This window comes from Setaria viridis, chromosome 8 (assembly GCF_005286985.2).
Source record: "Setaria viridis chromosome 8, Setaria_viridis_v4.0, whole genome shotgun sequence".
Lineage (NCBI taxonomy): Eukaryota > Viridiplantae > Streptophyta > Magnoliopsida > Poales > Poaceae > Setaria > Setaria viridis.
In genome coordinates this window covers 32,024,395-32,037,698 of record NC_048270.2, presented here as the reverse complement: position 1 = coordinate 32,037,698, position 13,304 = coordinate 32,024,395, and the positions used below count along the sequence as shown (strand labels likewise).

Sequence of the window (13,304 nt, the reverse complement as noted above, 5' to 3'; positions counted from 1 at the left end):
TCGGCGGGCATCGGGGGAAGCTACCTGGACGTGGAAGCGGCGTCGCTGCTGGCGTGCGTGACGGCCACGCTGCTGGTGAGTATGAGCAGGACCAGGATGGCGAAGATGGCGACGGGCACGAGCAGAAGAGCGGCAGCGGCGACGGGAGCTGGGGTAGCAGCAGCATCACCAGTAGCGTGGCCGTCACGCACACCAGCAGCGCCACCACCGCCGCGCCCAGGTAGCTTCCCTCGATGATGCCCGCTGGGCCGCCGTCGACGGGTGGCCCCAACACTCCCGCGGCAACGGCGCACGTTGAATGGGAGCTGAGCCGACTGCCGAGAGCGTGCGGCGCGCGAGATAGTGCTGGGAGCCGAGCTGCTGCACCTTTGGCTTGTGGGCACATGCATCCGTCGGATGGCCACGGTGTCCACGAGTCGCTTTGCGGGAGCAGGAATGCACACGATCTGTTTTGCATACCATATAATTTGCGCGACTCATCTAGGTTGGTGCAGTCCGCGGATATCTATATTACACTGTACTATACCCGCACGGAATACTGTTCCGTACCCGAGCCAGCCACCGAGCACCTCGTGCATCCCGCCCTCACGCTCGCACGGCGCGGTTTTTTTTTTTCCTGGGTATGAGCCACCAAATTAAAACACAAAACTATTTAATTAATTAATGAAAGTCATGGCAGAAAATCGTGCAGAAAATTGGCAGTTTAAGCTTCTGCCATTCGGCACCCTCCCTCGTCCCTCTCCCCTCGGCGACCTGCATCGACGAGATCCGAGCGGCGCGGCTGGAAGCCGGCTGGCGCCCCCCACCCCTCCTCGGCTTGCATCCACATGTGATACGGCCGTAGATCGACGCGTGCTGCTGCGTTGGAGGCCAGGAGCGAGGCTGTCATGTGTGACCCCACCGCCACACCGCTCGTCGGCAGCAGTGCTCCCTCCTCTCCACCGGCGGCGCTGGGCCTGTATAGTGCGAGAGGCGGCCTGGCGTGTATATGTCCGTGTTCTATCATAGGTACTTCCTGCTGCGTGTATATAATTCTTGCCATAATTGGTTCAAATCACGGTAGATATTTGTTTTGTGTCAGATGAATGGGGTTGCATATAAATTGCCATTTTTTTTGCATAAAAATCAAAGCTTATGGATTCAATGTTTTTATGCAACAAGTGAATGGATCTATTTGTGTGAAAATGTGACAACCAATTTATGCATGTTTGACCAGTGATGGGAGATTTTTATGCCTTGTTTGCATGTGCCGCCCATGGTTAGGCCTGATGCTTGGGATTTCGGATTTGTGACTATGATTTATGAGTATGCATAGACACCAATGTTTTTGGAATAAACGTGGGATCTTGCTGTTTTTCTGTGATTTCGAGATCTTTCTATGCCATTAATTTTAATTGGATAAAAAAATCTGTGAATTTCTATAATTTATTACTGGAGTTTTAATCCTCCATTATCCCATATGCGGGATAATGGAGTTTTAATCATTAATGTGTGCGTGGATCAGGAATCCCATATGCGGGATAATGCAGGTTGTCTCCAATTCAATATTTCTTCGTAATCCAAATACATGCTCCACCCCCTAGTACCCATGGTGTGGTGGCGTCAAGCATGTAGCAACATTTGGTCTGGTGCCACCAGCTACCGAGCCACGCGTGGAAGCAGAAGGATAGGCAGTGTCATCGCGGGGTGATTGTTTCATCGTGCTGGTTTATATCTTTCCAAGACCACCCATCCATTAGGTGTTTTACAAATTGTGAATATGCTCATGATATGAGGGACTAGTATAGGGTTTTTCTTATTTATATGAATAGGGTGATGTTTTCGAGCAGACCCAAAAATCGTGCCGACTACAGGCCTATGTGGTGGCCCAGGCACTGACGAGCCAGCCCAGGCACTATTGACTGCAGGTCGGGCCAAGTTTGTGCCGGGCCTTGGGCGGCCCAGCGAGCCTAGCTCAGGCACTATTGACTGCAGGTCGGGCCAGGTTAGTGCCCAGCCTCTACCGGCCCAGAGGGCCTGGCCCATGTGGCCATCTACAGGCGCTTCCAACTCGAGGTGAGAAAGGATGATGTGATGACACGTGGGGCCCTGACTTCCTTTTGGTGACTGTGCTGCCTGTTGGACTGACACGTGGGGCCCTGACTTCCTTTCCATGTCTGTCTTGTGGGTAGGCTATCTTATTACAGAGTGGCTATCTTGTTATGGAGGAAAATTGCATATCGTTTTGACTTTCTTTTTAAATAATTCCTTCCGTTTAAAATTTAGATCGTTTTGACTTAGGTTCATAGATATTTATATGTATTTAGATATAATGTGCATACAAAATGTATCTGAAAAACCAAAACGACCTACAATTTGGGACAGAGCAAGCAGTAGAGATGCACGTGCATATGCACGTGTTTTCAAAAAAAATAATAAAGAAGAATTTTAGATTAATAAAATCTATTAAATAATAACATTATATTTGTTGTAAATAAACAAATATTGAACGTCTTCATTTAATAGCAAGGAACTTGCAACTCTCCATATATTTCACCAATTGATTAGGAGTTTTGTATTCAACTGGACCAAGCATTTTTTTAAATCATTTGATGATATGATTTTACACACTAATACGATAAACAGCACAAACTACACTGGAATACAAGAGAAGAATTATTTTTTTGTCACCCGTTACTATGGTATATCATGTAACCAGAGGAATGATCTTATAGAAACTGGCACGATTATTTTAATATTGTCCACATGCTAAACTATCTAAAATTTAGACCTTAACGTCATTTGGAATGAATGTTCTGGTAGTCCCTCCTGCCAAATTGAAAAACTTCTGCCAGTCTCCCATGAGTAGTAGAAAAGCATCGTAAATGTAGCTCACAATTGCATCTCATTCCCTTGGCAGCACGATTTCTCGAACTAATAATATTGCAAACCAGGAAACATGCCGATGGAACATACCTGTTAGTTGGAGACCGGATAGTATGGACGTGAAATCTCTACAACCTGCAAAATTTTCATTGACAGTAGTTGCACGAATTTTATTGAAAGTTATTTCCCAAAGAGAAATGGTCCCATGTTTTTGTTTATCACCTAGTCAGTTCGTCACAAAATTTGTAAAATTAGATAAATATAAGCTTTGAAGGCAATCAATAATTAACTGGACATGCCCCCAAGGCTCAACACTAAAAAAACAAAGAAAAAGAATGGGAGGAATGACAACCTTCTGAATGTATAAGCTGGACATCATAGCCTCTCAGGTTCATTAAATTTATAAACTAATACGACTCGTGTTTCTATCAACAATCCAGCAATCGGTAAATAATTCTGCTCTGTTTGAATGTAGAATACTCAACAACAGTACCAGATTACAGGCCAGGTCACTGAATTGCATATTAAGTTCAACTACAATGAGTCAATGACACAAACAGTTTCTTTAGACTGACATAAATCTGATCAGTATAATCTTGGATGGACACGTTCTTTCTGATTAATCCACCATAACAAGACTGTAGTTTTAGGCTAGATAAGTGTGAGTATAATCGGAGAATGATCCATGGCAGAATAGAGCAGTAGAGAATCAGAGATCCATTCTCCAATCTGCATCAGAAAAATTGACACTAGATGATGCTATAGAGGTCCATATGTTGAACAGCTGTCAATATAAAGAGCTAGTTACTTGTGACATAACAGGAGAGCATCAACTTCCAACTGTTTATTAGCAAAGACCCTGCAGGAGACAAATAAAACAGATTTAGTATTCAATTTCTCAAGGGAAACAATATCATACAGAAAAATTTTGGAAACACAACCGTCCATGATTCATAAATCTTTACAAACCAGTAATCCCCTGCTAATAAAAATCTGCATAATCAAAAAGACGAATGAGCCATCACATTCGAGGATGGGCATTGCTGCGAATCCAAAAGGATATTTCTAATTCATATGGAGAGCAAACCATACAAGGAATGGAATCAATTTCTAAATTCTAACCATGCTAAGCAGCCATCACCCATCATCAGTGGCTTTTGTTAGATAGGTGGTCCCTTCCATATAAATCGTAGTGAATGAAGACGGTGAGCTCGAACCCCTGCGCGATGAAGGCGGTGAGCACGAAGCCGGACGCCCCCGTCACGCTCTGCCGCGCCGAGCGGACCTCCAGCGGGAACACCTCCGCGGGTACCAGCCACGTCACGGGGCCCCACGACCAGCTGTACCCGACCACGTACACGCCGATGAGGACGAACAGCCCCGGCCGCCCAGCCCGCCCTCGTCGCCGAGCCCCGCCGCCAGGACGGCGCCGATCAGGAGCTCGGAGGCCAGCATCTGGAGGCTGCCGGCGATGAGCAGCGTCCGCCGGTCGATGACGAACATGAACACGACCGTCAACGCCGTGTAGATCACCACCGTGATGATCGTCGAGAGCAGCGCCAGGCTCTCGCCCATGCCGACGGTGCGGAGCAGCACCGGCGCGTAGAACCCGACGGCGTTGATCCCGTTGAGCTGCGTGAACGCCGGCATCAGCACGGCGACGGCGAGCTGCGGCCGGTACCTTGGCTGTGAGAGGATCAGCTGCAGGCCATTGCCGTCACCGCCGCCGGCGTTCGCCGCGACGATGTCGTCCAGCTCCTCGTCGACGGCGTCCGTGCCCCTGATCTTATGCAGCAACGCTCTCACCTAGCCACGGTCCTCGCCCTGCTGCACGAGGCTGTTCGGCGTCTCCGGCAGGAAGACGGCGCCGAGCGTAAAGAACGAGGCGAGGACGCCGGCCAGGCCCAGCGACAGCCTCCAGCGCCAGCCGCCGGCGTCCCGGCGATCTGGTCGGCGCCGTAGTTGGTGACGTTCGCGGCGAGGGAACCCAGACAGAGGGTGAGCTGGAAGCCGTTGCTGAATGCTCCTCGGTACCGTGCAGGGGCCATTTCAGACAGGTGCAAAAGCACTGCCTTCGGAATTTGTTTCAAAAATCAAAATTGTTTATTTCTCCAAATTGTTAGATAATGACATCGACATGTATGGTCGATTTGCATTCAAATTGTTTTTGTTCTTTCCACGGAATTTTGGTGTAAAGTTTTAGAAACAATGTTTGGCAAATAGTAGTAAGCAGCTTATTCTGACCTGATTGTCGAACCCAAGACCGACGCCGAGCAGCGCCCTGCCGAGGATGGCCATGTAGACGTTGACAGCGCCGCCGCTGACGGCCGCGCAGGCGAGGAACGCCACCCCGCCGACGATCATGGACGGGCGGCGCCCGCGCCTGGCCGTGAACCACGACGAGAGGAGCATGCCGGTGAGCAGATCGGCGATGTAGAGCGAGGAGGTGAAGAGCGTCAGCAGCTGGCTGTCGAACTTGCAGTAGTTGCTGACGCGCACGCGCCCTCCATCCGCCGGTGTGCAAAAGCAAAACCCTTCACAATCAGTCACTCCAAACAAAAAAAAAGTGGTACCTGAGGTTCCGAGGTCGTAGCCGAAGATGGCGCCGCCCATGGCCGCCGTGACGCAGGGAGAGGGCCACGAACGTGGTGATGCTCCCGCCGTATTGCCGATCATCGCCGCCGCCGCCGGCATCAACGAGTCCGACGGGCATGGTCGACAGCTGTGTGGTGGTGAGCTCGGACAGTGAGGCTTCCAGTTCCAGCACTGCAGAGGCTCTTTGCGTTGTGTTGACTAGCTAGCAGCTATCTGATGTGGCTGCTGTTGACATCTGGTCAAGCTTGATGCGCCCTTGCTTGGAACTTCGCATGTGCCGGCCGTCGGCAAGCTGTTTGTTTATGCGTTTTTGTACGAATTTTCCAAGGCGGCCCTTGACTTATTTGTTGCAAGAGTTTACATCATAATCATGTTCATATCTTGGTAGTGCACTTCAAAAATATCTGAAAAATGAGAAGTTCTTGTCCACTACTTCATTTATATATTATTCAAATTTGTGTCACTTTTATCCTACTGATGCTTTTGAACATGACATGATATCCAATGTGTATCTTTGACCACCAGTTCGTTTAAACATACATGTACGAATATTGTGATCGCTCTCAGAGGTGGGTCTCCAGACCGTCAGGAGGAGATAGCAGAATGTGATCGCTCATGAACTCGTGCAATTGGTGAAACATACAGCACACTAGGTCCCAATGCGTGAATATGAAGTACTGACCTGATTCATGAGTAAGCAATATAATTCTATGCTTTCTCACAAAAAAAAATAAACATGTGTGAAATCCAGCAGATTTATGATATCATGAAAAAGTTTCTACGGCGAATGTCCAAATATGTTTTCATGTTTTTAGACTAAATATATTACTCATTCCAATACAAACATAAGTCTACAAGGACATCGATATGATCTAAATATAATACTTGGAACCAAAAAAAAAATATGCTATTTCAAATAATAGTCAAATATCTTCAAAGTAATTGTTTCTAACGAAACTGGCATATATGCTGTCAATTTGTATGAATTATTTAAACTATGGACGGTTAAAGCTAGGAAAGGTTTAACTTCTAATTAAAAATGTAAAAATATATTTATATTTAGGATGAGGTATCAAAAGTTACTGATACTCAAAATTTCAAAAGTTTGACTTCACTAGTTATTGTCTCAAATATCTGAGAAATGGAAACTTCATATTGTCGACTACTTATTCACCATCTTTCACATTCTTGGTACTGTAAATAATCTGGCAAGATATTCTATCACTACAAAGATAAATAAATTGTTAACCTAGTACTGTACCTGTTAATGTGATGTTTTTATCAATAATCACTGTAAGAAAATATTCCAATAAACTTATGATATTGCGGAACAATTTTGTAAGGAAACAAATAACACATGATTTTTCATGGTTGAAAATTGATTGTCAAAATTTCAAAAGTTTGTTAAGCATTGGTGATGGGGAGTAGGCTGATATAATTTAATTCAGTCAACACAAATAACAGTTTAAATGCACCCAGAAATGTACTGTACTTCCATTGCTGAAAATCTTCCAAAGTTCCAAAGAATCTAACACTGAATATTCTTTTTCTGAAAGTGCACACGGACGAAACCGGAACTCTGTTCTACAGCTTCTCAGTTGCCTGTGCTTCATCCTCCCCAATAACCCTTCTCCAGAACCAGTGCTCCGCCCACACCTTGTCGATCTGCTCGATGGGTATCCCCTTGGTCTCCGGCAAGAACCAGTACACGAACGCCGTCATCGCGGCGATCCACCCGGCGAAGAAGAAGAAGAGCCACGCCCTCATCCGGCACAGCATGGCCAGGAAGTACTGCGCGACGAGGATGGTGAACACGAACCCCGACGCCACGGTGACGCTCTGCCCGGCCGACCGGACCTCCAGTGGGAAGATCTCGCTGGGCACGAGCCAGCTTAGCGGGCCCCACGACCAGCCAAAGCCCGTGGAGTAGACGCCGATGAGCACGAGGAGGGCCAGCGAGTAGGCCCTGCTCAGCCCGCCCTCGTCGCCGAGCTTGGCGGCCATGACGGCGCCGATGAGCACCTCGGAAGCGAGCATCTGCGCGCCGCCGGCGAGGAGCAGCGTCCGCCTGCCAAAGCGGTCGGCGGCGAACATGGAGGCGAACGTCGAGGCGGAGGAGATGATGACGAGGACGATGGTGGAGAGCAGCGACGCGCCCTCGCCCATGCCGATGCTGCGCAGCAGCACCGGCGCGTAGAACCCGATGGCGTTGATCCCGGTGAGCTGCGTGAATGACGGGATCAGCACGGCCATGGCCAGCTGCGGCCGGTACCGCCGCCGCGTCAGGATCAGCCGCAGGCCGCTGCCGCCGCCGCCCTGCTTCGCGACGGCGTTGTTGGCCGCGACGATGTCGTCGAGCTCGGCGTCGACGGCGTCGGTGCCTCGGATCTTCCGCAGCAGCTCCCTCACCTCGCCGCGGTCTCTCCCCTGCTGAACGAGGCTGTTGGGTGTCTCCGGCAGGAAGACGGCGCCGACGGTGAGCAGCGCGGCGGGGACGGCGGCTAGGCCAAGCGAGAGCCTCCATCCCCAACCCGCCGTGATCTTCTCGGCGCCGTAGTTGACGACGGTCGCGAGGAGAGCTCCCAGGCAGAGGCTGAACTGGAACCCGTTGCTGAACATCCCCCGGTACCGCGCCGGCGCCATCTCGGACAGGTACAGCGGCACGGCCTGGTTGGCGAACCCGAGGCCGACGCCGAGGAGCGCCCGGCCGAGGATGGCCATGGAGACGTTCACGGCGCCGCCGCTGACGGCCGCGCCGGCGAGGTACGCGACGCCGCCGAGGATCATGGACGGGCGTCGCCCGCGGCGCGCCGTGACCCGCGACGCGAGGAGCACGGCGGTGAGCAGGCCGGCGATGTAGAGGGACGAGGTGAAGAGCGTCAGCAGCTGGCTGTCGAACTTGCAGTAGTTGCTGACGCGCCCCGTGCCGCCCTTCATGCGGCGGTACACGTCCGGGAAGAAGCCCCGCAGGAACGGGTCCATGGACGAGACGCCGCCCGCGGTGCCGATGTCGTAGCCGAAGATGGCGCCGCCCATGGCCGCCGTGGCGCACGACAGCGCCACGAACGCCGTCACCCCGCCGCCGTACCGACGGCCCGCGTCCTCCTCGGCGCCGGCGACCGCGAAAGCACCGACGGCCATGGTCGCGCAGGAAGGTAGCTGAACTTTGGTTGCCCGCGGTCGCGGTGAGCGCGCGCACTGCGAGTGCCCAAGCGCGGCTGAACTCTCTCGCGTGCTGACTTGCTGCTAGCTCTTATAGGCTAGCTTATGCTTATCGTTCCAAGATGCTCGTCGGCCGCCGCCGCGCGGTCAAGCTTGATGCGACACGCCTTGCTCGGAGCGTTGATCGGAGGGGGATTTGTCTGCGCGTGCGCCGCCGTGCAAATCTTCCAGCGAAGTGGGTGACTTGAGTTGCAGCTGGTGTGGTGTGTACACGATGATGGAGACAGTGTTCCACTTAGTAACTGTGATGTTCTATCACTGACACATGAACCCGGCAGGGTTCTGGGCCCATATTCCAGCGACAGAGGGTCACGTTTCCACGATGATTGGGGACATGACGATGCGCTTTCAAACTTGGAAAGATCATGCTCTTGGCTAGAGAAATGATCCTCTACAGTCTACACCGTACGTGGCAATTGGGTCACCGGAGGTCATGGCTTTGTTTTTTTGAGAACAAGGACGTTAGAGTACAGATCAGATGTCACCACACATGCATGTCATGTACACCATGCATGAACACACATTCTAATTCTAAATTTAGAATAAAATGCAAGAGGTATACGCCATGCGTAAAGTAATTTTAATGATAAAATCAAATCACAACAAAAATGATACTTCAATAGTTTGTTTTTTTTAAAAAAAAATAAGGCGAATGGTCAACACTCTATGTCCAAGGGTCAATGATGGTGCATCAAGTTGCACGTGTGTGTTACTGTCACACTGTCGTTTTCGTATTCTGCTTCAGCTTGAACCCTGAATTGTTTGTGTATGGAGTTCAACGATGCCGTTCAAGCTTGGGAGAGCTGTCGCTCGCTCGCTGCCGCTGCAAGAAAGCTTCCTCTGCTGCTTAGCTTTTGCAGCGTCCAGACGTCAGACGGGACTGAGTTGGCGAGACAGGTGCGATCTTTTTTCCAGTTCCAAATTCCAAATTTCAGTTCACAAAATAAGCACTCGGCTGTCCGCGTGCCAAATATTGCACATTTCTGCTACTCGAAACATGGATGGCATTTCATATTCATGGCGTGGTGCGCTTTGAAGATGTGGATCTGTTGAAGAAAGAGATGATGATTTGACGAATTGGGAGTGGTGAATCAGTGGATATTTGGAATGATCCATGTGTGCCAAGGGGGCACACAGTGGGCATAACTTGACCAGTAGAGTAAGTGATCTGATTGATCCAGCCCACCAGATAATGGGACAGTGAGCTGGTGAAACAAACTTTCCACCCAGATGATGTGGATTTTATCCTATCCATCCCTCTCTGTGATAACATGGAGGACATTGTTCTTGCTTGGCATTTTGACCCAAAGAGGATGTTCAGTGTGAAGTCGGCCTATAATAAAGTATGCATAGATGATGGGAGCACACGACGTGGCACTACCACTGTTCATTGTCCGACAACAGGAACCTCTTTCCCATGGAGGAAGATCCGGAAGTTCGGCAGTCGGGCACCCGGCGCACCTTCCGTCCCGCTACGGGGACAACGAATGGTTCCGCGACCCATGTCTGGAACTCTGGATCAGAGCGCGACACCGTTGATCTGCAGCTCCACAAGGTTGAGCTCCATGGACAGTGGGTGGAGCTGATCAAGAGCTTCCCAGACTCTGCATTTTTCTTGGGTTCAATGGCTCCATGTGCCTTCCAAAGTCGAGGATTTCCCAGGCCGAAGTTCAATCGTGCTTACATGACTGGCGACTCCAGTCAGTGCAAAAGTCTGCAAGTATAACCCGGCCACAAGTTGTCTCGTGTGGAGCATAGCTGGTGTGTGGAGCATAGTTGATTGATATTCATTACGCAAAAGTGATTGATGTTCAGATATCATATTACACGTATCAGATTATTCCTTTTTAGTTTTCTGCATTTCAGCATCTATGTTAGCATTCCATAATTCGACTAGCTTGCTAAACAAACTCACTTTGAATTGTCGTGTATCAACAGAAATTATTGAAGTTATCAGGTGTTGTCCAAAGATTGTAATCCTGCTCTACCTTAAAAAAAAATCTCCTGTGCTGTTTCCCTCAAAAAAAAAATCTCTCCACGAACTGGTACAAGTCAAGATAAATGCAAATTAGTGCTGCAAAACAGGATTCTAACGCAGATAACCTGAACTAGAGGGTTGGGCAACCTCATGAAGACATTATCCAAATTGCAGGTACGAGGTACGTAGGAGGATGGCAGAAAACAACATTTAATGGTGGATTGCAAACTTAGAAGTTCCACCATTAAAGTTTGCCTCTCCTGGCTGAACGAGCAATCATAGCTAGTCAGGCGTTGTCTGCACTGGCAAGGTTTTGCCTAGCGAATTTCCCTAGCCTGCCTCAGCAAGATTTGGCTTGCCCGAGCTGGCAGTGCGAGGAAAAGCTGACTCAGGAGGTATCCTAACTCACAAAAGTGAGAACAAATCACCAACACCAATTCATAAAATCAGTTTCGCCTTCATGCATAGCAGTGCTCAACTTCCCAGAAGATTAGATGCAATGGATTATCCTTCTGCAAAGGTTCATAGAGGAAGAGGATCGGTGATCAAACCAATTAGAGAGCTGTATCATAGCTGAGAGGAACCGGAATTTGTTGATTCTTGAACCCAAGGATGCTTATGTTTAAAGCGAAACTGTTGAATTAAACAAGAAGCCAATCATTAAACATCCAGCAGGCATACATAGATACTACTTCAACCCATCCCTGCTCTACTGTAGGCCTTGTTGTGTCTTGAGTACTGAAATTATGTGATTCTGGCCTTCTAGGACGTACCAGGGATGATGACATTGAGCATCGAATTGTTTCAACTATCCAATTCTCCAAATTAAAATCCAAATACACCACTGAGCAACCATTTCTTGTGATTACTGGTTAAAATTTGTTTAGCACTACCAATCAAGTCAAGAACTGATATAAGCTACCCAAAACCCTGAGGCTACCAAAAGCATAAAAACAAAGTATAGAATTTAATAAAATTTTTGACAGTTTCCCTGTAAACTAGGCATCCGAAACATGCAAACCACAAGAAAATCATAGGAATAACATATAGGCAATAATTGAACATCACAGCCCATCCCAACGAGAATCAAAATAAGAGACATAACCATCTACAAAACCATTTCAGCCCCAGCCAACAGGAAAAGACTCATAATTAACTGTTTACTGTTCTATTGAATGAATGAGGATTAACTAAACATGAGAAATATTAAAAGTGTGTGCTCTGGATGAAAGCTACTCCCACTTCCCATGCATGCTCGCGATCACTTGGTACCTAAAACCAAATAAACACAAGGGTGAGTAAAAATACTCAGCAAGTACAATTAAAACCGGAAAAATATAATTTTATCCAGAAATGACGAACGGGGTGAATACCCATGAAATAGTAGTTTCTGTCTGAAACGTACACAACCTAAAACATCCTTAGCATTTACCGGTAAAATCGAGCAAGTGGGACCACACTTACTCACAGAAACATGAATATAAGAACCAAACTGCACATCCGGATCTACCGGAACATGAATAGAATGTAAAGAAATAAGTTGAAACTTGAATCATGAACTTTGAATAGCATGAACATGAACATGGAACAACATAGTCGAAAGGCACAAGAAAACATCCAATAAGCAAGTTTATCATTAGACACGTTCATCATGCATTTGCCTTAACCTTGACGAGAACTCGGCGCCTCTCACTCGGCTCTAGAACTCTCCAAACCTTTAGAGCAAAATCGTACTTAGGGACTAAGTCTATACTGATCGCAAATCTAAATACTCGAAGAGATCGCTTGCCCAAACCCCAAATGGGTGCTTCTCACAAATTCTGAAAATTTGACTAAATTACTGTATATTGCTCACTGTTTAGATCATATCTTTTGATCCGCTTAACCAAAGGCAGAAAACAAATACATCCTGGATATCTACACAGAATTTCCAACAACTTTTCTATAGACAAGCTGGACGAATTCTGACTATAACTAAGTCGAAAACTCATGAACAGATCTCTGGGCGAAACATCACAAGTGAGACAGCAGCAGTGTTTTGGGCATAACTCTTAGATGGCTAATCAGATTCGAGTGAAACCAGCGCCATTGGAAAGATAATAATAAAACCTAAAACTTTTGTTATTAGACCAGGTTGAGATTCCTCACCAATTGGTTGCAGAAATTCACAGAAGAAATCAGCCTAATTCATACGACATAACTCGAATAGCCAGTAAATTGAATCTTACAAAATCTCTTTTAGCTACGTACTGATCGGAAATTAATACCTTGGCTGAATCTCAGCAATTTACCAAGGGTTAAGATGAGATTGGGGAAATCTTAACCTTTCAGCGCTATCCTACACCTTGATTCTCCCTCCCAACGTGCAAGCAGCTGAAGCAGGTCAGCACATCAGCACGCACGCAAACAACATTTGGAGCTGATGCCACAGCAAGCACGCACAGCAGCGGGAGACATCAACCGCAGTGGTTGGAAGCAGAGGGAAAAGGAAATCGACCAAGACGACTTGCAGCAGCCCCACAGCTGGACGCAGCAGCGAGCTCGCCGGGAACGGCCGTGGGAGATCAGGACACCAGCCGCACGGGGAAGGGAAGACCAGAGGTGGCGGCAGAAAAAGATGGGGACGACGACAAATTGATCTGCT

At 48.2% G+C, this 13,304-nt stretch overlaps 1 protein-coding gene and 1 pseudogene across 1 annotated transcript; both read right to left on the bottom strand.

The window, feature by feature from the left end:
* Positions 1-3,308: 3,308 nt before the first annotated feature.
* Positions 3,309-5,882, bottom strand: LOC117866958 (hexose carrier protein HEX6-like; annotated as a pseudogene).
* A 1,048-nt stretch (positions 5,883-6,930) lies between these two features.
* LOC117866695 (hexose carrier protein HEX6) lies at positions 6,931-8,853 on the bottom strand. The gene has a single exon (XM_034750966.2). It carries the CDS (start codon positions 8,599-8,601, stop codon positions 7,045-7,047), a length of 1,557 nt encoding a protein of 518 aa, XP_034606857.1. The 5' UTR covers positions 8,602-8,853; the 3' UTR covers positions 6,931-7,044.
* Positions 8,854-13,304: the final 4,451 nt, after the last annotated feature.